The sequence below is a fragment of the Danio rerio genome, chromosome 2 (assembly GCF_052040795.2).
Source record: "Danio rerio strain M-AB ecotype USA chromosome 2, GRCz13ab, whole genome shotgun sequence".
Lineage (NCBI taxonomy): Eukaryota > Metazoa > Chordata > Actinopteri > Cypriniformes > Danionidae > Danio > Danio rerio.
Window position 1 is genome coordinate 45909410 of NC_141022.1, and position 26879 is coordinate 45936288.

Sequence of the window (26879 nt, forward strand, 5' to 3'; positions counted from 1 at the left end):
ACTGAGGCTGCATTTCCTTGATGAAAGATTGTAAAAACAGTAATAATGCAGTTTTTTATTATTATGATTTGTTAATAACCATTTTCTATTTTAAAATGTTTTTAAAAAGGTGAAACTACAATGAGGCTGTATTAGTTCATGTTAGTTAATGCATTTACTAACACAAACAAACAATGGACATAACATTTATTACAGTAATTATTAAAGTTTGTTAATGTAAATTCATGGAAATAATGTTATTCATTGTCAGTTCTTGTTAGTATAGATAGTATAGTTAGTATACAGTGAATTAACTAATGTTAACAAGCATGAATTTAGATTTCAATACTGCATAAGTAAATGTTGTTCATGTATTATTAGTTTATTTTAGTAAATAAATTAAACCTAATTGTAAAGGTTGACGTTAAATATAATTTATTCCTATAAAGACAAAGCTGAATTTTCAGCATCATTACTCCAGCCTTCAGTGTCACAGGATGCGTCAGAAATCCCTCTAGCCTGGTGCTCAAGAAAGATTTCTAAAAATCATTATTGTTAAATAAATTTGCTGTTAAATACAAAAAAAAACTTGATAATTTTTTTTCAAGATTGTTAGGTAAATATAAAATTCAAAAGAAGAAAAAAATTAAACAATATACGACAAAAAAAAAATGTTTTCTTAAAATTATAAATATATTTACTGCTGTTTTTAAGCCTCTTAATGCTTCCTTTAAAAGCCAATTATTTATTTATAAAATAATTTAATACATTTTTAAAAAAAATTAAAAAGGGAAGTGGAGAGTGAAGACAGGAAAGTATTGGGAGCAGAAAGAGGGAAACATGGATCTTGAACCGGAAATTGAACTTGGGTCATCGTAAACGTTATGTGTTGACGAACTAACCACTAGACTATTGGTGCTGACAAAAGCCAATCATACTGTACATTTTAAAACAACATATAACACTATACAATACAACCACTCACCCGGTCTCCAGGATGGATAATTGGCTCTTGTTTGGATCCCAGTTTATGGAGGAGGTTATAGGCCAACTTCAAACTCCTGGACCAAAGCTTACCTACAAACAATCACATATTAAAATCCACACATAACCAATATTATAAGATCAAGTTGCTGTCTATGAATGTGTGTACCATATGTAAGTGTGTACGGTTGTTTGGCATTGCTGTGTGTAGTGGTCAGGCAGGGGGCTTTGGGTGCAATGGCTCCCCAGCGCAGGAGAGCCGCTTCCAGGGAGGCGGGGCAATTTTTCAGTCTGTCCAACTCCTCTCCTTCTATGGGGATTGACTCCGCCCCTTCTGGGCGTGGCAGAGACGGATCAGGCTGCTGCACTGCAAACGGGAACATTAAAGAAAAGAATTTACAAACACATTTTAATGCATTTTTTCCTTTAAGAGTGATTTGCATAGCTCTTTAGACTTATTTAGAACATGTAAAAGATAAAAATGCAGAAAAAATACACTCTATTATTTTTTGAAAAAAAAAAAAAAAAAAAATATATATATATATATATATATATATATATATACAAAAAATGAGCTGAAACAACACAGTTTTTATGGAGGGACAACTTAATTATTTTAAATCCACTTAAATTTGTAAATACTAATAACTAATTACTTTTCTGTATTGCTGAAGGACTAATTTCATATATCTGTTTACTTAATATATCTGAAATATTAAAAAGTTTAGTGATGAACAAAAAATAAGGTCAAGAATCTTGGTGTGACTCTGGAGTCTGGAGTGTGCTACGTCCAACAGATTGCACTACTATGTTTTTCTTTTTCATTCTTTTATAACCTTTTTTAACTCATTTAAATCTGTTTTTATCTGTTTTTAATAATTTTATTGTTTGTTTTTTATGTTTTCAAACTTGTCTTTTTTATTCTTGTTTATGTAAAGCACTTTGAATTGCCACTGTGTATGAAATGTGCTATATGAATAAACACCTTGCCTTGCGTGGTGCAATTTTTTTTTGCATTACTTAAGCATCTATAACTTTTTTCGTTTTAAGCATTACAAACTCTGACGATGGATAGAAATGCCGAAACTTTCTTCTTTTCAAAGATACATGAACTGTGAATGTGGATCAAATTATTCAGCAACTGTTACTGTTTTAGTTTGGGAAAGTCATTTTTGAGAAAATGCCCCTGACCGTGAGGGAGAGAAGGCCAAAGATGTAGTCCTGGAATACTTTTAGCAGAGATCTCATTTTGTATTTTTTTATATGTTATAAAATATATTACATGGCTGATTTCATGGGTTTGTATGTGGAAAAACTAATATTGAACAGTACAATTTTGCTTACTCATTACTTCATAATCTATAACTTTTTATATTTTTTGCATGAAATTTAGTTCAAAGTGTCTTCTTTCCAATGAGATCTATTTTTTGCTTCTAGGTCACTGAGGTCAAGAAATGTTACTGCTTAAATTTAGGTAGGTGTAAATCCTCAAAAGTGAGTGCTAACTTAATTCCTTCATTTTGCCTCAACACAAATCGATCATGTGACATCCAACACTTTTTTACAGTGTGCAATTACAAAGCAAAATAATACAACAAAATACAATAACTGTAACTCATATACAGTTGAAATCAGAATTATTAGCCCCCCTTTGAATTTATTTTCCTTTTTTAAATATTTCCCAAATTATGTTTAAAAGAGCAAGGAAATTTTCACAGTATGTCTGATAATATTTTTTCTTCTGGAGAAAGTCTTATTTGTTTTATTTCAGGTAGAATAAAAACAGTTATTAATTTTTTTAAAAACCATTTTAAGGTCAAAATTATTAGCCCCTTTTAAGCTAAATTTTTCGATAGTCTACAGAACAAACCATCGTTATACAATAACTTGCCTAATTACCCTAACCTGTCTAGTTAAACTAATTAACCTAGTTAAGCCTTTAAATGTCACTTTAAGCTGTTTAGAAGTGTCTTGAAAAATATCTATTAAAATATTATTTACTGTCATCATGGCAGTAATTATTCCAACCCCTTTTCCACTTTAGAGCAATTAAAAATAACAATCCATAACAATAAATAATAATATCGACAATAGTCATCAAATTAACACCATGATTCGGTCATCATCTCATTTTTATTCTAATACACTAACTAAATAAACCATAGGAACATCAATCAAACCTGTTCTTCTTCCATATACATTCGGAAAACCATATTCTTATACTGGTTTTTAAAGTGAGTCACACTTGGACACTATGCTGAAGTGATAAATTTTTCCTCAGTTCTTGCTTTCTCTAGAAATCGAACCGGCAACTTTAGTGTTGCTAGCACCATAATCTACTCATTATGAAATCTTATTCCATGAAATTGTGTCGTTATTTACTTAATGTCCTGAAAGACAACATGAGGGCAAGTAAACCATGACAGGATTGTAATTCCTAAATGAACTATCCCTTTAAGAGCTTCACCTGGATCTCAGTAAAAATAGCTAGGTTAAATTCCATTCAGTGCAGAGTAATGAATTTTAAGACCTTTGACCTGGCAGTTAATACTATGGTAGAATGAGAAGAGTTTTTATAAACCGGTGCATGCAGAGGCTAAAATTAACACTGGTAAAATACCAAATTAATGTCTATTAGTATATGAAAGCACGTTTTCAGCAATATTATATGAACTCCCTAAAATAATGCTTAAGAATGCAATATATTTAAACGTGATTATCAAAGCATAAAGAGGGTGTTTTAAATATATAAATCTGTCATGTGATGTGACTGTGATGTTTTGATGTGAAGAGCTCATGACAGTGTTTTCATTGTTTCTGAGTGGTTCAGTTGAGTTCACGGCTCCCCACAAACACAACTGCAGTGAATATGTCTCTTACAATATGCATTTGAAAATGCAACCTGCTTATAATGACATGTATTATGACGGATTATAAATCTGATGTACACAAAAGAGATTTTCCATCAAAATAAAAACACTATTGTTTATTTTTTATTATTATCATTTAATATAATGAATTAATTATATTAATTATAATTATTATAATTTTACAATGTAAAATTTTAGTGATACAATGGTAAAACAGTGATTTCTTTACTGATTTGTTAAGTGATAATTGCAATTAGATGTATAAACCCAAGAGTTTTTATTGAAATCATTCAAATACAGTTTTATGATTGGTAAAAATAAATAAATAATACTATTTGATATGTACAGTAGGCAATATTGGAAGTGGCTAAAAAGTTTTTGCAAACTCTGCAATAGTTACTGTCTGAGATTTTTTTTAAATTGGGTTATATTTTATATAACTATACGTTTACACATTTATGAAATTATAAAAGCTTATTTATTAAGTTAAGTTTTTATAGTGTTTGATGTTTTTTTATGTTTTTGTTGGGTCTGATGCTACAGAATTTTGTCCTGCATTTCAATTTATTGTGATGTTTTAAATGACAAAAATAAAGAAAACTCAAACTGAAACTGGTTTTAAATAAATAAATAAAAACAATTTGATATATACCGTCAATATTGGAAGTGGCCAAAAAATTAAGTTTTTGTATTAATAAATAATATGACAAATAAACTAATAAATGTATTTATGAATAAACTAATAAATACAATAATAAACCTAATAATTGTATTATTAAACAAACTAATAAATGTATTAGCAAATAAACTCATAAATGCATTAACAAATAAACTAATAAATATATTAATAAATAAAATCATAAATGCATTAATAAATAAATTAATAAATGTATTATTAAATAAACTAATAAATGTATTAATAAATAAACTTATAAATGTATTTCTCTACTGATTCATTTAGTATTAATTGCAATAAGATGTATTTACACAATTTATTTTGACAGTTTTTAATTAAATCATTTAAATAATTTTATGACTGGTAGAACTAAACAAATTATTTAATAAAAAATAAATATTTGATATATTATTAGTCAATATTTTTGTATTATGAATAAATAATATAAGTAAACTAATAGATGTATTAATAAATAAACTAATAAATGTATTTCTTCACTGATTTATTTAGTATTTATTGCAATGAGATGTATTTACCAAATTTATTCTGACACTTTTTAGTGAAATCATTTAAACACAGTTTTATCACTGGTAAAAATAAAAATAATAGCAACAACTATGTGATATGTACAGTGGTCAACATTTAAAGTGACTTAAGATAATTTTATTGTATTATAAATAAATAGTAGAATAAATAAACATATAAATGTATCAATATTTTAATCTATGCTTATACAAATATTAGTGTTGTTCAATTAACATTTTACATTTAGGAAAACTTTCATTAAATGTTTTGATCCACCTTTAATGTTTTGCATATATACATGTGTATTGTTCTATGATTTGTAACTGATGTTATACAGTATATATGTGCTCATTCTTTTTGCAGAAATATTCAAAATAAAAACCTTTGGACACACAGAAAAAGGAAAACATTTAAACCTTCCAGAAGTTCTTCAAAATCCTCCACAAAGAATTCTCTTAGAGGTCTTCGCTTTGGTCGTTTTAGTGTATTAACTAGCTGCTGGATCTTTGCTGACACACGGCTACTGACAGGAACACCTGCACACAAACACAATCATATATAAGGTGCAATATAATAAGCATAACAAAATTTATTACATACATTTTGTGATGATAACAACAGGATAAACTAATTTTTGTAGTATTAAAATGATAGTTCAGCTAAAAATGAAAAATTCTGTCAACATTTACTTACACTACATCACTTGTAGTACAACAAAGCTAAATTCTTGAATTTTTTTTAAGAGTATTCACTGACTTCCATTGTATTTTTTCTCACCATGTATGCCAATGGCTACTGGTTTCCACCATTCTTCAAAATATCTTACACAGTGTAAAATACACTAGAGCAGTGGTTCTCAAACTGTGGTACATGTGCCACTAGTGGTACGCAGGCTTCCTTCTAGTGGTATGCGGAGGAATGAAATATGTCATGTACATGCTACACACATTTCAAAATTTATCAAAAATGATGTATATAATAGGTCATATTTGACATATAGACTATATTTCTGAGGTAATCTGCCACATTTTTTAACTGTGCAGAGTTGTAGCTGCTTTCCTAGGCCTACTACGCTACTGTATTTCAACACCGCTCATTTTGGTGGTACCTGGAGAGACCATTTTTTTCTGAGGAGGTACTTGATGAAAAAAGCTTGAGAACCACTGTACTAGAGGGTGAGTAAAATGCTGAGCACGTTTTCGCTTTTGGGTGAGCTGTCTCTTTAAATAGTGTTTGTTTTGTCATTTGAAATTCCTCCACACTGCAGGAACACGTGAAACAAAACAGCCCCACTCACCATCTCCTGTCTCCATCAGCTCAGCATTACCATATTTGGGCGGGGGTCTGGTAATCATGGCGATTTGTGGACGATGAACCAAAATGGGGGCGGAGTCTGGCATGTAGCTAGTGATGTCAGGAGGAGCCGACAGACTGTCTGCAGTACACAAACAAACATGTTAACTCTTGAGCAGAGTAGCATACAGCAATTCATTTACCTAACAGATTTGATGATTCCATATTATTTGTAAGGAATGAGATACAAAAGCACATATAATAACAATAATGATGTATACGTATCAAACAGTGCTGTTTTTCAAACCTTTCCATTCGAATCAAAGACCGTTGTTTACATTGATCTATAGTTTGTTGATAAAACACCAGTAGATTCATATGAATATGCATGCACAGCTAAATAAAAGGAATGGTGCACAAAAAACAAAAACTCTGTCATCATTTACTTGTCTTTACTTTTCACAAATCTGTTTGATTTTCTTTGTTCAGTTGAACACAAAAGAAGCTATTTTGAAAAATGTTGGAAGCTTTTAAACATTAACTTCCATAGTATGTGTTTTTCCTACTATGGAAGCAAATGGTTACCAGTTTCCAACATTCTTCAAAACATCTTCTTTTGTGCTCAACAGAATAAGGAATCTCATAAAGGAGTGAATGTTGAGTAAATGTTTATTTTGGGGTGAACTACCCCTTTAACCCTTGTGTGCACAGTTATCTTAAAGGGACAGTTCACTCAAAAGGAAGATTTGTTCATACTTTATTACTCCACAGCCTGTGGTATTTTAAACAAACAATAAAAACTTCCTTTGCATGGAAACAAAATGCAGTAGCACTTTATTTTAAGCAGCAATTCTCACTATTATCTACTGGCTTAATTAACTGCCTTTAACTAAGATATTTGTATGATATCAGCATGATTTCTTTCTGCATAATACCAGTTATACCATAATATCATAGCCCAACTACTACCTAAGGCAGTGTGCAAATCATACATTGATAATCGAGGGGAGGTCAACTTTTTCGTACGTTTCATCCGTTTACAATGTTTTCGAGGGATATTTAGGCCAAATCCCAATTCTACCCCTTAGCCCTTCCCCTTACCCCTCGATTTGAGCATTCACGCCAAGGGGTAGGGGTGTCCCAATTCTCTTTGGCTTGAAGGCGTAGAGCTAAAGGGAAGGGGTGAATACCCCTTTGAACAAAGATTTTTCAGGAACACACTCGAAACCAAGGGGTAAGAAAATTTCCCCGAATACACCAGCCACAACGGCAGAATAGTTACACCAGGAGGTAAGGAGATCCACAAATTTTTATTTTTGTAATTATTACGAATTTTTACAACAAACAAACACGTTTTAATACATTCATAACCGCATTCGTGTTTTACTGTCATGCTTTAGAAAAACACAAAAATAAAAACTATATAATTTATAATCCATAATAATAACTGCTGTACAGCAGTCCTGCAACATTCTGACACTCCATCACACTCAAATACCCTGTCAGGAAAGTCTAGTGGCTGGGAATGGGCTTTTTACGGTGTATAATGTCAATGTAAAGTTTCAGGTCAAAATACCCAAAAATAATGTTTTTTTCTCTTTGAAACTGACCCTTTTAGGATTTTATCAGAACTGTGACATTTTGGTGACTGTCACTTTAAATCCAAATGAGATTGTGCTCTTTTTAGAAGAAGGTGAAGCTACAAATGCCCATGTGTCAGCATAGTGGCAGATTTAAAAACAAGACTAGCATTCTATGCTTATAAGGGAGAGATCATCACTGGTGGGTGGGGTTTTCCCCCTCTGATGACTTATACAAAAGGAGAATGTCATTCAAAATGTTTCTTCAAACTGTTTATATGAAGTGTGTTTATAAAATATAAAATTAATAAACTTTTGCCATTAGAAACTGGTTATATTCACAGACTGTTGCCACACAGTTGGTCTAGTGTTTAAACCTTTATAAAAGTAATGTTTTTCATAATAGTGCCCTTTAATAACTATTAATAATCAGCTTATTAGGAGTTTATTAAAGCAAAAGTCACAATAAGAAGACAGTGCTTCCCACAGGTTTGAAATATACTTGCGGTGGTAGCCGGATTGAAACACCTTTTACCCACGGCACATGGTTAAAGTGTTTTTTAACAATATTTGTATTTATTATACACTGTTCCTTTTTTTGGTTTTATTTCGGGTTCTTTTTTTAAGACTGTTGAAATAAAAAAAGAAATCCACTATTTGTTTTACTTTTATTCTATCGAGGAGCCATGTGCACACACTGACAGGTAAAATCTGCTGCTGACATTTTGTACAGTATTGCCAAAGCATGTTAGATATGTATAAAATACGTAATACATTAACATCATCAAATTAAAAATATACACAGCAAATGAAAAATAAATGACTTAAAGGAATAAAAGCATCTATGAAATAAAAATGTCTAAAAAAATCATAATTACAAGAATAAAAAGTGTAGATTTAAATAAGGCAAATGAGTTAATTAACCATTTCTAACGGTGTACAAACATTTTGAAGCTAGTTTAGATGTAATTTCGTCCTCTCTGAGTGAATAGAAAAGTTTATCTGATTTGTTTATATTAAAGAATTAATTATATAATGTTTCTCTCGCTCTTGCGGCTGTGCATGCACTGTTAGCTGCGAAATCAAGTGAAAGTAAACCGGGCCTAAAATAAAAATGACGACGGCTTAAAAGGCGAAACCAAAAGTGAAATGCTGGACATTTTCGGAGATTTAGAAACCCCGGACAAATGCATATTTAAGTCCCAAAAAAGAGCGTCAATGAAGGTCTGTAGAGTACATGAGACTGTCTGTGAGAGTGTTGACAGTTCTTAAACAAACAACAAGAAGTAGAAAATGTGTGGGACGAGAGGAGATTTTCCACTATCGATTGTGGATGTTTGGCTATTGGGTGGATACAAAAAAAGTGTAAAAAGAGGATGATAATAAAAAATACATGTCACTAAATATATTTGGGCGGTCTTTTATATACCTGTGTGGCCCGCCTAAGTATAGTCTATGTGTGGGAACACTGGAAGATTATTAATAGCAAGAATGGAACCTTTTTCCCAAATATATACATTCCACTATATTCTGTCTGAACTAGATAAGAGTAAGAACATTACGACAGCATTTCCTTTACTGGGTGATTTTTTTTTATTTACCTTTGGTGATTATCAATTTGAACACTAAAGAATCATGAAACACTGACCCTCTGAATCCAGAGATGACCAAGGGCGATCTGAATGGTAGTCACTGGAATGCCTGACAACTATTCCATTCTCAGCAGAAACACCCATTTCTCTTAATCCCCGCCTTTTCAGAGACAGATGAGACATCGGACCAACTGAGGAGAGAGAGAAACATGAAGATTAATCTATAGCAATCAGAAAAGAACTATATAAGCAAATATCGGTTTTCTACGCGAGAAGCTGACGCTTAGTGTGAGGTGTTTATTGGCTAAAAGAAGTTGAGCATGAGAAGCTAAAAGGCTAAAATTGTTTGAGGAACGGGGCAGCATGGTGGCTAAGTGGATAGCACTGTCGCCTTACAGCAAGTTCGAGCCCAAGCTGGGCCAGTTGGCATTTCTGTGTGGGTTTCCTCCGGGTGCTTCAATTTCCCCCACAGTCCAAAGACATTTGGTATGGGTGAATAGGATGAACTTAATTGGCCGTAGTGTATAATGAATGTGTGTGTGTGTGAATGTGTGAATGAGAGTGTATGGGTGTTTCCCACAACTGGGTTAAGACTAGAAGGCTGTGTAAAATATAGGTGGTTTATTCAACTGTGGTGGTTCATTGCACTGTGTTAAATCAGGGACTAAGCCAAATTCATGTTTAAGCAATTGATTAACTGAAGGTAGTTGAGCATGAGAAGCTGGTTGGCTGATATGAGATGATCTCAGAATGAACGTTAATTTAAAAGAGACATTGATCAGATGCGACAAATGCTTATTTCAAATTAGAGTGTGACAAGCTGATTGGCTGAAATTGGTCAAAAAGCATGAGTTAAGCATGAGAAAGTAATTAATTGAGCAAACAGCCACTTTACATTGGCTAAAGTGGGCTAACCCTAAAGAGCTTATTGGCTAAAACAAGTTGAGCAAAATTAATTGATTTGCAAAGAGAGTTGAGCATGACTGACTGAAATGAGTCAAGCCAATATAACTGATTGGTTGAAGTGAGCTATATGTGAGAAGGTGATTGACAAAATTGACTGTGTAAATATTTATTGACTGAAGTAAACTTCACGTGAAAGGCTGATTGGCTGAATTTGGTTGAGCAAATAAAACTGACTGGCTGAAGATAGGTGAGCTTTAGAAGATAAGTATATGAATTTTAACAAACAGAACTGAGTGGACTAAGTGAGTTGAGCGTGAGAAGCTTACTGGTTGAAATCAGTCAAGCAAACAGAATTGATTGGCTGAAGTGAATTGAGCGTGAGAAGATAATTGGCTGAAATTAGCTGGCCAAACAGATTTAACTGACTAAAGTGAGCTTATGAAGCTGACTGGCTAAATACAACTGATTGGCTAATGTGAGCTAAGTGCAGTTTTATAACTGGCTGTGCTGGTTCAGAATGAGAAGCAGAATGTTTTTGCATTATAAAAGTATTTGTATATGAATTGAGTGCTAGAAGCTGATTGTGATAAATAGGCTGGGCAAATACAAAATATTTACTAGAAGTTAATTGGCTGAAATAAGATGATCTTAATAAAGAAAGTAACTTCAAAACATACACTCAAAAAATTACTTTTGCTCCTTTTTCAAACTACATAATTAAAATGAGCTGAAACCAGCGTTCCGGAAAGTTACTTTTGAAAAGTTATGCATTACAATATTGAGTTACTCCCCAAAAAAGTAACTAATTGCGTTACTTAGTTACTTTTTATAGAAAGTAATGCGTTATATTACTTTTGAATTAGTTTTACGTTACTTTTCCTTCCCTGGCTGAGGTTTGATCTCTTTTAGAACTTGCAGGTGTTTTACACCTTTTTATAGAAAAGCTCTGCATTTAACAACCACCTGTATAACCTACACATTCATTTTCCTTTAAAAAAATGTAGGATAAACATACTGGATAACCCCTCTGACTCAAAATAAACAAATATCCCGAGTTATTGAGTTACTAGAACAGTACATTGACTCATCTGCTAAAAGTCAATTAAGCAAGGTAAAAAGTAACTCTCGTTACATTTTTTAAATGTAACTCAAATAATAATAAAATTTTTAAAAGTAATGCGTTACTTTACTCGTTAGTTTGGAGAGGTAATATTATTGCATATTACATAACGTGCGTTACTTAAGACACGTCACCCCCAACACTGGTTGAAACACAATCCTTAAGGTTTCTGTTGGGATAACTTAACTGTTTTATGTGTTTAATATTAAGCTAACTTAACTGTAAGTAGAAAATTCTATTTTGAGAACGTTCTGAGTCCAGAACTATACATGCTGTATATACAGATTAATGAAAGGATGTAAAGTAATGTGTTTGATACTTTTGTATGTTTTGTGTTATTAGTTAAGTAAATTCACAATGCATTAAGATGAAGACCGCAATAAAGCCTAAGAGTACTAACAAGAAATAATTTATATTAAGGTAAAAACAGATTTTAACCTTTAAAATGTTTAACAACAACAAAATGAACAGTAAGTCGATAAAAAAATACCCAAATCAAAATAAATCTTTGAGCTTTGCATATTGTATAAATTGCTTCACGTGGCCTTAACAAATGTGGAAATCGCTTGTAAAAATATCTAAATCCATTGCAAAAAAACAAGTCTCCGTTGTTTCTGTTTCTTTGTGAATAAATAGTTTGTTTTTAACTGGATCTTCTCAATGAAATGATTGAACCAGTTAATTAAAAGTGAACAAAGTTGTCATGAAGCGCTTTGCGTCTTCAGTACTAACATACTGGATACCCCTCTGACTCGAAATAAACTAATATCCTGAGGTATTTAGTTACTAGAACAGTACACTGACTCATCTACTGTGAAAAAAGCACCCTTATTGGGTGTGTGATTAAACCGGACTAAGGTAATTTTTATTCCACAATATATTTTGTAAAAGTCAATTAAGCAGGGTAAAAAGTAACTAGCGTTAATTTTTTTTAAAGTAACTCAAATAATATTACTTATTTTTAAAAGTAATGTGTTACTTTAGAAAAGTAATATTATTACATAGCGTGGAATACTTATAACGCGTAACCCCAACACTGGTTGAAACAACACAATTCTTAAGGTTTTTGTTGGCATAACTTAATATTTTTTACAAATTTAAGTGTATTGAGCATTAAAAAATGAAGTTAACTTAATCGATTTGTGTTGAGGGAATCTTGTGGAGCCCAGCATTTTTTTTACAGTGTAAGATGCTTCTTTTAAATGAAGCGAGTAGTGCATAAAGATCTGACCGGCTTATTTCAGAAAGTGACCCAAATTGATCTCAGTGTCATTTGTCGCCAAGTGAGCATTTGTTTGCGTTCTTACTGGCGTATGTGTGCATGCTGGTCTCTGCCAGTCGGGCTGCGTTGGCAGAGCTGTTGCTGTGCGACGATGATGACGATGATGTTGAGGGAGAGCCGTGGAGAGCTCTGCTGATCCACGAGTCCACACTGACACCCCCTGCTCTCCCCAGAGACCCCTCAGCGTCAGAGCCGGAGGACGAGTCTGCAAAGACACACAGAGAACAGTCACACACACTCTTACTCAAGGCCTCTTAAATACAAAAACACAGACATATATTAGTATTGGTGGTTTACGAGGACTCTCCATAGGCGTAATGTATTTTATTAAGTATAATACCCCTCACCCTTAAACCCAACAATCACACTAAACCTGTAGCATAATTTGAATGTCAATTAAGCAGTGGTCAAGTTTTTAATAATGTAAGTAAGTGTAATACAAGCTTCAGTGAATTAAATGTATGCATTTACTTAAATTAGAAAGTATTAATAAAACGAATTGAAGTGTTCAGTGTTTCGAGAAATATATAGTGTATTCTGACCTACAGTAACCACTTATTAGCTATTTCTGAGGTTACTGTAAGCACAAACTGTGTCTACTTTTACATTACTTTTAGGCTTTATGAAGATACAAGCACCTATTTAACAAGAGAAATGAACACTTACAATGTCTATCGGTGCTTTAGATCTGCTGGTTTCAGACAGCTGAATGATTTTTTTCTGAGACTGATTGGCGCGATTATGCATTCACAATGGTATAAACCGTTATAGGGGTGGTCAAATGTACGGCATGCATTTTATTATTTTAATTATTAATATTATTATTAAACACAGTGTTTCTCAACCACGTTTCTGGAGGGACACCAGATCTGCACATTCTCTATGTCTCCTTAACCAAACACACACAAATCAGATCATCAGCTTATTAACAGAGACTGAAAGACCTGCAGTGGATGAGACAGACAAAGAAGACATCCAATATATGCAGTGTTGGTGGTGCTTTATGGACATGGTTGAGAAACACTGATCAGAAAAATAAAATTCTCACTATTAAAGGGCTAAACACACCATACATCTTGTTTTGATGTCCTTTAGGGGATCAAGTGTTAATTAGGGTGTCAATCCCATCAATTGTGTCCTCATAAGCCACCTTAATAGAGTACAACTAAGTCATAATCTTGTCATTATACAATATTCTGTGCTTGTAAACCACCAAAAGCAGTACACACACACCTGGAGGAGTGTATGTGTCCATGGAGGTTTGACCAATGAGCGAGCGCCGCTTGGATGGCAAAAGCACAGCCATCTTTCTCTCACTGTGTCGCTCCAACGCAGCCTGAACCGCTTCTGAGTGAACATCTGAGAGGAGCGAGAGAGAGTTTACACACATATAGAGAGCGCATCATGCTGAAATGCTTCTTAATGTTTATGTATGTATAAAGTTCAATAGAGTTGCTTTTTCAAGTCTGTTCACAGATTTATTTAGGGAGATTATTTATTCAGTGGTTTATCTATACAGGAAATGCTGTCAGCGGCACAGATTGCATCTAAGCCTAACCACATGTTCTGCAGTGCAGATGAAGATCCACGAGAACTTTCGAAAAACATAAATTACAACAGACGTACAGTTGTATTTTTTTCAATGATATTCAATATATTCTCTAGCATATAATTGACATATAGTTAAAACAATGTCATTCATTTTACTTCGGCTTAGTTCCTTCATTCATCAGGGGTAACCACAGTGGAATGAACTGCCAACTTATCCAGCATATGTAAACTCCACACAGAAATGCCAACTGACTCAGCTGGGACTCAAACCAGTCCCTTCTTGCTGTGAGGCGACAGTGCTAACCACAGAGCCCCTGTGCCGCACCCAATATCATTAATTTATATCATTAATTGGTACATGTAATTAATTTTAACATAATATTACATTATTTTTAAAAAGAGCTTAAATACAGTTGTATTCATTGAATTTATGTATTTTTTTTCAGGGACAGAGAACGGATTTTAGCAAGTGACAATATTTGTTCTCTTCATCAGGCTTTTTTTATAACTAAGAGTTATAAAAACTCTTTGGGTTGTGGCTGGATAGGCATCCGCAAAAAATAAATGCTGGAATAGTTGGCGGTTCATTTCACAGTGGCGACCCCTGATAAATAAGAGACTAAGCCGAAGGAAAATGAATTAATTTTTTTTTTTTATAACAGTTTAAAATGAATGTATTGCTTTAAATGTAAAATTCTTATAATACATTCTCACAATTAATTACACATTTTTTTTTATCGAGTTAGATGGAAAAAATTTGCAACTACAGCAGCACATGCATATACAAGTACAAACTGGAAAATTGTAAAATTTTAATATTAAAAAAATTTAATTATTGGAAGAAAAATTATATATTTTTTTATACTTCAATCAAACTATCATTAGACAAATTTATTCAAATCATAGATTTATCTAATGATGAAACACAACTAAATTAAGTTTGAATCTGTTTGGACTGTTTTCATAGAAGAAAAACAGTGGGGGAAAGACGTATTGAACAAGTCACCATTTTTCTCAGAAACACCTGAGCAATGCATGTGACTTCATTCTCCATATGAAAGGGGTCTTCAAGCTGCCATCATCAAAAAGTCCTTTTACAGCGTTACTGCAAGTTTCAGCAATTAAATCTAAGACTTTTTAAGACCACTATGAATGAAATTTTAGACTTTTTTTTTTTTTTTTTTTAAATGGCACAAGCGGATTTCCTTTTTAATTTGACCTATTAAAAATTTATATAATTTAATACATTTAATAATACAATAATACAAATTATTTAATAATAAAAAATATTACTTGTTATTATTAAATGTTATTTCTCAGCACAAATTTCAATTAATGTCTCAAAACAAGGAAGCTCTAGTTGTATACGTAAACTTTTCTTTAAAATGAAATAAAAACATGTTTTAAATTTTTTTTTAAACTATAATGTATGCACAAATATCTGTCCAGGTCAGTGTCCACAGCATAAAAAAATTTAAGACCTACAACACAATGTTTCAGTAAATTAAGGACTTAAATTAAGGCCTAAAATTTAGTTTTTGAGATTTACTGTAAAACATCATAAGACTTTTAAAGACCCCGCGGACACCCTGTTTTATATATAAAAACATGATACTTATTTCCCCCACTGTATAAACTATTGACAGTTTTGTGTCTAAAATTCTGAACTGTTAGCTGCATTAATGGTATCTCACCTGAGCGGTAACGTTCATCCCTTGACCCAGTGGACCGTCTGCGTTGATAACGTGAGGATGAGGAAGACGATGAAGATGGTGTTACGGGGATGCGCCGTTCTGCTCCTACAGGAAGCACAGAGGGACAAATATAGCCACAACAGAAAACAGAAACTGTATAGTGCTGTGCATACCTGTGCATTCCTCATTTTTGCCAGGATTCTCTAGGATTTTACAATTCTATCCCGCTATCCCGTTTAAGTATTTTCCCATATTTCTCCTGTATAATTAACCTTTCTATGAAAAGTAGCATCAAAGGGCCGATCTCCAATGTGATATAATTGCAAGAGCTGTTCAAGAGAATTAAGTTAGAGCATGTTAAAAACAATATTAAAACAGCCACATTTACTAGCTATGCGTCAAACATCATTCTTCCTATGCAACCTCTGAATCGGTCAATTCATGTAACTGTGCTGACTGACAGAGGCACTTCATGGTGATAAAGAAACGCTTCTATATACGTGATTAGAAGAAAAGCGAAAGTGGATACACTTAATAATATATAAACAGCCGTCCTGGTCTGTATTATATTACACACAAATAGTTTTGTCTTAAAAGTGCATAAATAGTTACCAAAGAAATCGAATGCTTTCATTATGAATCTGTGGATTTTCAAAGTGACACCTCTGTTATCAAACAAAACTGGTGGATCAAAATGAGAGATTCACTGTTCTTCAATAAATAACTATAGTAACTTTATTTAATATTTAAATACAGTGAATAAAACAAGACATTATGAATAGATTTAATTTCTGCATAGGTTATTGATTTTAATAGGAAAATCCTATAGGAAACTTATTTTCAATTTTCGAATGTTTGCTAATTTCCTCCCCATATTTGTAATGGCTTCAACTAGGCTTATATACAATTAAGTTGCTTTGAATGAACAGATTAAGGAGTTTGTGTTCATTTTGGGAGTTCTTCTGGGCAGGTTTGAGGTTTTTGGTATGCTGCTTTGTATTTATTTATTTATTTATTTATTTATTGCCACATTAGACACTTATGGCTATTTCAGGGCAAAATGGATATACATAAAAATATAACATGATAAAAACAAATTCGTCTTACAATAAAAAGTTACTTAGACAAATATATAGGATAGAAATAAATAAAATCGATACGAGAATATATTTAAAGTTAATATGATTTTTCAGTCAAATTATTGATAAATAATTTAAGATTCTTCCCGGTGGTACCTTATTAAAAATGTCCATCAAAGTACTCTCCTTATAAATGTTTTGTCTAATGGTATTCAAACTTCACATTCCAACAGAAAATGTTTCATGGTAAGATCAGCTTGGCAGTAATTACTTTTAGATGGTGCTTCATTATTCAGTAAATACAAATGAGTCAACCTAGAATGTCTAATTCGACATCTAGTATAGACAGGTTGCTCATGCCTGGTCTCAAAATTATAATTTGCAAAGTGTCTTTCATTTATTTTCGGTTAACTTCAATTAATTTCTTATTTTTGCAGTTGTCCAATCCCATTTGCCATGTTTCATTTATATACAAATTAATTGTAGGTTTCAAGTCTTCAGGAGGAATTAAACATGCTGACACTTTCAAAGAGATAGCCTGCTAGTATGCTGCTTTGTAAAGTACATTTTTGTGTGTTTGTTACCTGGTGTATGAGGTAGGTATGCTTGTAAAAGTTTGGATCTTTTCTTCTCGTAGCCCTTCTGGGTGATATCACCTGAAAAAAACAACAAGAAAAAAAGTCATGTTAAATAAACTAAACATCCATCACTGCTGATGTTCATGATTCTTTTGACGCAATGGCTAACAAAAGCTCTACAAGACACATTCAAAGTGGATAGCCATCATCCAGTCACTGAAACAACTTCAGAAGGCAGTTTTTAGACACTCAAATAGGGCCAAGTATGTCAATTTTACTCCTACTAAGCAGAATTACGTCACAATACAGAAATATTGGAGGTCTATAATACACACAATGAGCATATACAGGTGTGTGTACAAGTCTTTTTTGCAGTTGGAGGCAAGTGTTAAAGTACAAATGAAATCAAAACTAACCAGATGATTTTGTAGCTGACATTGCTAGTTTTGTGGTGAACAATTGCTCAACAGAGAAGATTGTGATTGGCCGTGAAGGTCATCAGTTCTCTGCACTTCACTGCGGTTTACCAAGTTTGCACTCAGAGAAGTGCAAATGACCTTCACAGCCCATCACAGTCATTTCTGTTGACCACTGGTGAATACTATGGCAAATCAGCTGTTTAAGAACGAGCTCAGCGGCGCTTAAATGTTAGCGGGAAACAGACGTTTTTAAAACTTCAGTACTGGGACAACACTGTTACAGACAACACGAGGATGTGCTGCAGAGGACTGCATTGTTTTATTGCTCACCAGGTTACATAGGCTGAAGCAAGGAGTCCCCACGTAGTTTACCTGGTGCCATGATCTGAAGCCTAGGAAGACACTCTTAAAGAGATTATGATGTCGTTTGATGCCTAATATGCTTTTAATTGTCTTAAATTTAACTTAACTGAATGATATTAAAGTGATGTTTACACCATATCTGCGTTTTGAAATCGCGGAAACAGCTGGAAGTTTGTAGTCAACAGTATGTTGTTGCAATTTTTACAGTGCTGACCCAACACTTCTGGGTTTCTTCCCACCATATCTCCGCTTTCATGTTTTAAAATGGCGACCACGTGAAATAAGTGTATTGCTGTCAGATTAGGGCTGCACAATATTGAAAATATCAATATTTATTTTATTTTGCTATGATAAATATTGCAATATGAATACAGTTTCACAAGATAATTTGAATAGCACTATTTGACAGTCTCCTATAGGCTTGGGCCGATAGATGATGCCATCGTCCATTGCTGATGGCCGATAAACTTCACCATGCTAAGCTGGCATCACGACCCATCGCCCTGCCCCACATGTATATTGATATATAAATCATTATTTGTATGTCTTAATAGCAATAACGGTCTTTTCAGGAGCTGTGTTAAATTTTACATCTAGCTGCCGCTTGCACGGCTGACAGCATCATTAGGATTAAATAAATGATAATACACTACCTCTCACGCTTAAAATAATTAGATTCAGTGGCAAATGCCTTTACCTGCAAACCCTGTCCCAGACTTTACAGTGAATGGCTTTAATTATTTCCATAGCGGACTTGAAGCCACTGAAAGTCTTTTATCCATTCTTAGAAAAGTGTAAATGGTGGATTAACATTCAGCACATGATCACTAATAAGATGTGCCATTATTAGTAACTGTAGGTGGTTTCTAAAACAAAATTTGTCTGTGTTATTTACTTATTTTCATTCTCTCATCTTCAGCGCTTCACAGTTTCGAAGGCAGAAGACATTAACTGAGTGATTGACAGCTGATATTAACCAATCTATTCGCATTCCGTTCTAGAGCAGTGAGCCAATAAGAAGAGCACAAAGGCGGGGCAAGCATTGCAGGCTTTTTTTTGTACTTCAGCAAGTTCATATAACAACTTAATCAGTTTAAATCAGTTTAAAACTTAAACAGTTTTGATCTGTTCTTGTTTGGCATTTTCAGGTGCAAAGATGCATTCTGTATAAATGTCTCCTAAATCCGCACACACAGTGAGAATTTTGCCATAAAAACAGTGAAAATTTATGCATGAGCACAAATGCTTCAAAATATATTTTAAGTCGCATTGATAAAATTTCGGGTGCATATGTGACCAAAACGGTCAAGCTCTAGCATCCTTACTTGTTATTATTTTCTTATAATAATAATAATAATAAAATAAGAAAATTATTATCAATCACAAAAAATTACAGTGAACTCTAAACAAACTCTCGTCTCCTCCACCAGCTGTGGGAAAAAGCCGTTATAACAACACAGATCACTCTGCCTATTCATGCCAGAGTCCTGCGGAAAAAGTGATTGCCAGGTGGTAATTTGTAAGTAACTTTATTTATTTATGGTTTGGTTATGGGTAAAGCAAAGACCATGTGGGTCAGGTAGTGAAAACGATAGGCTACAATCAATTAATTTGTTATGAATTAATTGATATTTAACAACCACCACCCCCACCTATGACGACGATGCCATCGTCGATCACAAGTCTCCTAGAGAGTCTAGACCGTATACTCACACTATGTACAGTTGCTTTGACCGGGCCAAAGCACGCTTGTCCCCCTCCCGTCTCCCCTGACAGCCCGCACTCACATTACATTCGGGCCTGGGCACGCTTACATCATCGATTCTGCGCTGTTCAGTAAGCGCTTTCGCTCAGCACAGTGGAGATTTCTTTAGGTATATTGTTTAAGTTGTTTGATATGCAGTGACACGCTTTCAAATATTTCACCGAACAGATCAGCCACTTTTGACGCTCATAAACAACCATAAAGTCCTCTTGCTGAAGGTGCGCAGCTGTCGTGCAGTGAGGGGTTTGCGTCTTTAATAATCTACGACAGTTTGTGTTCACTGAACAGTAAGAATGATTAAATAATCCATATTAAAAGTCACGTCTCATCTTCAGTTTCGGGCTTTGGCACGTTTTGCACTCACACACACACAAGCATACTGCACCACAGCCCAAGTGAACCGCGCTCCGTGCCAGAGCCCGATTCAGAGCACTCACACTTCTCAAACGATCCGGGAAACGGGCCTGGGCACGGTTCGGAAAGCATAGTGTGAGTACGCCCTAAAAGTATTCAAAGACAGAAATTAAAACAACAACAAAAAAAATAAAATGCAAAAAATGTTTTTCTTACTTTTTTTGGTCTCGTTTCTAGACCAAATATAAAAACAATTCTTAAAGCAAGTAAAAAATTTTTGTTTTCACCCCCAGAATAAATAAGTTAAAATAAAAACCTTTTCCTTAAAACAAGCTAAATTACCAGCCAGTGAGCTAAGCCAAATAATCTGGTTTTTGCTTTGAAATGTAGATATGTGGACTAGAAACAAAACAATTCTTTCTTTTTTTTTTCATGCATATAAATCATATAAATTTTGTATAAATACAGTAATTAGACACAATTCTGCAGCTCCTGCTCAACTATAATTCAGACTCAACATTGCACATCCTGTGATGTGATTATTGTGATATTGATGCTGACATGATATATTGTGCAGCCCTAATCAGATCAGATACTAATAAACAATCATACATCTACAAATACGGCATGGCTGGAATAATAACACAAATGATATCCATGACAACATAGGTGTGGTGGCACCCCCGAGACCCACAGGAAATGAAGACATGGAGGTCCTTTTCTCACGAGACTCTCTGCTCCATTATCCACAACACACACACAGAGAAAATCTAAACTTTAAACACATTTCAGCATTCAACATAAATAAAAGCTTTGATTATACACACATGCAAAACCTACAAGGGGAAAACCAGAAATGGCCATTGCACAAACTGGGTTACTAGGTCAATCTGCACTAAGCTTTACATAATATACGTGCACATCTGCAGTCAAGATAGCATATGCATATACACTGAAACCTGAGCAACTGTGCACACGCATATTCAAATGATAAGGAAGATAACATGCACACACGTGAACGCTAGTGCACTAACACAAGCTCAGTGGCTACTTTATTAGGTACAACTGCTTATCAACAAAAAAAGCCAAACATGTGGCTGTTAACTGCAATTAGAAAGCATGCAGATATCATCGCAGCGGTTTAGTTGCTTTCGGGCTGTCGTATAATTACGATTGGCACGTTATGGCATGTGATCAGAGCAAATGAACGTGGGAGGATTGTTGATGCAAGGTTTCTCAGAAACAGTCCACCTCGTGGGATTTACATGGTTGGGTTCACAGAGAACGCTGTGTGAATTCAGCCAGATCTGTGAGAGAAAACACCTTGTTAAACAGAGCTCAAAGGAGCTGAAGACAGTGCTCTACTGTTAAAAGCACTGTTCTGCACGAAAAAGGGGTATTTGAAATGCATCGCATGTCAAAGTTTAGGGAAATAACTGCACGCATGATTAGCCTGAAATTGACACGGAGACACAAAAACTGGAAGGGGGTAGGACTTGTTTAAAACTCCTGAAGAGAAAATGGACACTCGGCAATTTGCTCTGAAGGTCAGAAAGTACTCTAAATCCTAAAACTTAATTCAAAATCCGATCATATTTTGAAAAACACTGTTCTCCTGACCTCCTCCTATGTACAGCGCTAGGAGAGCCAGAGCACAAAAATCACACTCGACTAGAACTTTCATTTAGCCGCTAGCGACGCTCCTGGCATCTTGCTAAATCCAGCCGATGTTCAACATCTGGGATGTTTACGAAGCTAGAGGGGGTTTTACCCAGCAGGAGGACCTCAGAAAAACTTGTAAAATCTAGTAAAGAGTTTTTTTTTGACCTGCTGTCCTGTCAAGAGAGTTCAGCTTACTGGCTTGAAGCGGTGATTTGGAAAAGGAAGGAATGACAACAACATGACAGTCATTATGATTTTCACATCAAATTCTTTCTTTCTTTCTTTCTTTCTTTCTATAGTGCTAAGACAAGTAATACTACATTATTTTGCAACAAGTTAAAGATGTACATGTTAGCAGCATGCAACATTATATTAGCAAATCATTAAAACACGCTAGCTACAGGTTAAAGGACATCCGAGCAGTGAAGTCATTATTTATTTATTTTTTATAAAAATACAGCCCGTGTCAAAGCAGATTAACAGATAGCAACTGGAAAACAGTAGAATTAATTATGGAAACTTAACTGTACATGTTTCAGGTAAAAACATGCAAACAGTAAAGTCCATTTATTTATAAAATATTTAAAGTCCATTATTATTCAAAATAAAAATAGAGACTGTGTCAAATCAGATAAACAGAAAGCAACAGGAAAACAGAAGAATTACTTATGGAAACTTAACTAATTTTGACAATAGCAATCTCAATCTAGATGTGTCCTAAAACATGCTAACTTTTTTAGCATTATACTAGCATAACTTAAAACTTCTTCAAACTATCCTTTCACAAATATAGACATTGGATATCGCATACGGGCCCCAAGCATGAGTCAATACCGCTGCCATATTGGACAAATGTCATTCAACCGAACTAGTCAAGACCAAAACCAATCTGAATATTCTGGACATTTGCACTGTGTACAGGTGTAGTAATGAGTGAAAAAAGAAAACAACGCATAAAGGCAGAAGATTACATAGGTAAGATTTAGTTTTTTACGATTATGTATATTATGAATTTGTATGCTCAACAAGTAACATTACGATGATAATACATTCACTTAGTGCACTGACCATGAGGCAAAGTAGCACCAACTCGCACTAAATACTAGGCTTATGCTAGTTTTGATGAAAATACCCGCAAAAATTTAAATAAAATATGACAAGATGCTGGTGCCAGCAGAAACTGGCTAGTTTGTGAAGCAATATATAAGGGTTCCTGATAACATAATTCGCCTCAATGTTCATACTTTCCACCGTAAATTATCGCTTATTAAAACTTTTATATACTTTTTAGATTAGACAGGTGGATATTATGCACATTGAGACAGGGATATTGATGGTTCACACAAATCATTCATAACAGAGATTTATTCACAAATGAATCGCTCCCAAGGTAACTTAGTAAAAAGGGGTGTGGACATGGGTTGGACAAAATTTAACAGGGAGGATAATACATTCCCATGCACACAAACACATGCTGTTTGTCGGCAATGCCCGTGCGATCGACTCACTTATCCATCAATGTAGAAAAGTGTTGTAAAATTACGATATTCATAATTTTTAAAAAAATGTCCACACACCGGGAAAACTACCGATCATATATGTGTATATACACTCACTGGCCACTTTGTTAGGTACACCTGTCCAACTACACGTTAACACAAATGTCTAATCAGCCAATCACATGGCAGAAACTCAATGCATTCAGGCATGTAGACATGGTCAAGACGATCTGCTGCAGTTCAAACAGAGCATCAAAATGGGGAAAGACAGGTGATTTAAGTGACTTTGAACATGGCATGGTTGTTGGTGCCAGACGGGCTGGTCTGAGTATTTCAGAAACTGCTAATCTACTGGGATTTTCACTCACAACCATCTCTAGGGTTTACAGAGAATGGTCCGAACAACAGAAAATATCCAGTGAGCGCCAGTTCTGTGGGCACAAATACCTTGTTGATGTCAGAGGTCAGAGGAGAATGGCCAGACTGGTTCGAGCTGAAAGAAAGTTGACAGTAACACAAATAACCACTTGTTACAGCTGAGGTATACAGAAGAGCATCTCTGAACGCACAACACGTCCAACCTTGAGGTGGATGGGCTACAGAAGCAGAATACCACACCGAGTGCCACTCTTGTCAGCTAAGAACAGGAAACTGAGGCAACAGTTCACACAGGCTCACCAAAATTTGACAACAGAAGATTGGAAAAACATTGCCTGGTCTTATGAGTCCGAAACTAAAACAATGAGTCTGATGGTAGGTTCAGGTCAACAACATGACGTCAACAACAGTGATTCAGGCAGTGTGGGGGACATTTTCTTGGAACACTTTGTGCCTATTAGTACCAATCGAGCATCATGTCTTCGTCACAACCTACTGGAGTATTGATGCTAACCATGTCGATCCCTTTATGACAACAGTGTACCCATCTTCTGATGGCTTCTTCCAGCAGGATAAAGCATCATGTCAAAGCAGGAATCATCTCAGACTGGTTTCTTGAACATTAATGAGTTTACTGTACTCAAATGGCATCCTCAGTCACCAGATCTCAATCCAATAAAACACCTTTGGGATGTGGTGGAACAGGAGGTTCGCATCATGGATGTGCAGCCGATAAATCTGCAGCAACTTTTTGATGCTATCATGTCAATATGGATCAAAATCTCTGAGGAATATTTCTAGTACCTTGTTGAATCTATGCCACGAAGGATTAAGGCAAGATGAAGGCAAAAGAGGGTCCAACCTGGTACTAGTAAGGTGTACCTAATAAAGTGGATGGTGAGTGTATGGCTCTAGATGGCAAGGTACCACTGCACCTTAGTCCCACATTTAATTCAAAGAAGTGCTACCCTGTACCAAAACGTTGACTCTATTGAAACATTCCTTCCAATAGACAGCAATAGAGTAGGCAACTTCTAGTGTAAATATCTATGTTTTTGCATCAGGCTTTCCCAAACCACAATAAAAGTTTGTCTTGACCTTCGGATTGATTGTTGATTATAAATAACAAGCAGAATGCTCAGTTCATACCATCATATGTAGGGTTTAGACACTCTAGAGTTAACAACTGAAGAGCTACAGAAATAAAATGGACATTCTGTCTTGGTTGTGTAACAAAATGCTTAATTTGAGTGTAACTGGAAAAATCACTCTAAAAAGCATCAGTAATACAATGTGAAAATACGCACAGCAACTCCAGAGTAGATAATCTGCAATCATATCACCATGATATAAGATTACACCTATTATTATTATTATTTTAACAATTTAAAATCGGAATGAACCCTAGATACACTCGTTTTAGGAATCCCTTAAATCATGTAGAATAATTTCATGATATTTCTGCCAGACAGAAGATGACCCTGCAAAACTGAGTTCTGCAGGTTTCTCATTCAGAGATATGATGACTAGCAGGTGAGATCTTAACCGTTCAAACTAAACGCCAACACCATCATAAACAGCATAATAAAACTGTATGTAGGTCATGTCTTACACAAACACACACACATGCTGCTCTAAGATGGCCTGGAGCTCCAGATGAATGCAAAAGCATGGAAATTAGGGGACAACACAATTCTTCAGAGACGCAGCGTATAAAAATTCAATCTGTAAACCAAATACATTTACGGTTCAATCGACTCCTATAAAACTCTCATTAATAATTATGATACTAAAAGAGAAATGGCGAATCTCTCTGAAGCTAGTAAGCTGTATATGAGAGTATATACATGAGAGAGAGAGAGAGAGAGGAGAGAGAGAGAGAGAGAGAGAGAGAGAGAGAGAGAGAGAGAGAGAGAGAGAGAGAGAGAGAGAGAGAGAGAGAGAGAGAGAGAGAGAGAGAATAAAAATAGCATCATGTCAGGCTTTCGGACAGCTGCAGTTGTGAGTAACTTCCATGACAACCCACAATAAACACACACACACACATACACACCAAGCAAAGGTTATACGCCTGGTTGTTCAATTAATAAACAGTATGAGGTTAAACGTATATAAATGCACACTTAGAAAACCCATGTGCATATACAGCACAATATTTATAGATGGAATGTGGCCATTGCTCCATTGGAAATCACAGTAAAAGATTTTTCCTTTAAAACATTTATTTCTTCCTTTTAAGTAGGACTGCAAGATATTGGAAAAAAATGACATTACAATACTTTTTCTGCTATATTAATATATTTTCAGAAGATTATTTAAATAAATCTATTTAGGAAGAATTCATAATTTTACACTGACGGATATTGCATAATTTCTTTTAATAGATTAATTTGTATTAATATGTCAATACAAAAATACTTCTGTGTGCACATAAAACAAACAAAAAAAAACTTTATTTAACAGTTGGCAGTGTTAATATAGAGCGCAGATTCACAAGAGTGCTGTGCCACTTTTGTTGTTAAGTAAATGTCTCGACACTGAACGAGTCGCGACCATAGCTGTCTATGGAGGATAAGGGAGCTCTCCAGTTTAATTCTAAATATCTCAATCTGCATTTTGAAGATGAACAAAGGTCTCGGGTAGTGGTGTAACAGATCACAAATCGCACCGTTCAGATCACACAACGGTCATGGATCGGGCCATTTTTCAGATCAGCCAAAAAGGTGAGGA

The 26879-nt window shown here is 34.5% G+C and overlaps 1 protein-coding gene across 2 annotated transcripts in view; it reads right to left on the reverse strand.

Moving 5' to 3' along the window:
- Nucleotides 1-26879, reverse strand: part of dip2cb (DIP2 acetate--CoA ligase C (putative) b) — an 84440-nt gene that overhangs the window by 41689 nt on the left and 15872 nt on the right. For both annotated transcript variants that reach the window (XM_087241247.1, XM_087241246.1), the window contains exons 2-10: nucleotides 17716-17787; nucleotides 16053-16157; nucleotides 14041-14166; nucleotides 12833-13012; nucleotides 9556-9690; nucleotides 6332-6469; nucleotides 5451-5570; nucleotides 1133-1330; nucleotides 965-1056 (exon numbers count right to left, since the gene is read on the reverse strand). In XM_087241247.1, the coding sequence (XP_087097373.1) occupies nucleotides 965-1056; nucleotides 1133-1330; nucleotides 5451-5570; nucleotides 6332-6469; nucleotides 9556-9690; nucleotides 12833-13012; nucleotides 14041-14166; nucleotides 16053-16157; nucleotides 17716-17787 (1166 nt within the window). The remainder of the gene's footprint in view (nucleotides 1-964; nucleotides 1057-1132; nucleotides 1331-5450; nucleotides 5571-6331; nucleotides 6470-9555; nucleotides 9691-12832; nucleotides 13013-14040; nucleotides 14167-16052; nucleotides 16158-17715; nucleotides 17788-26879) is intronic.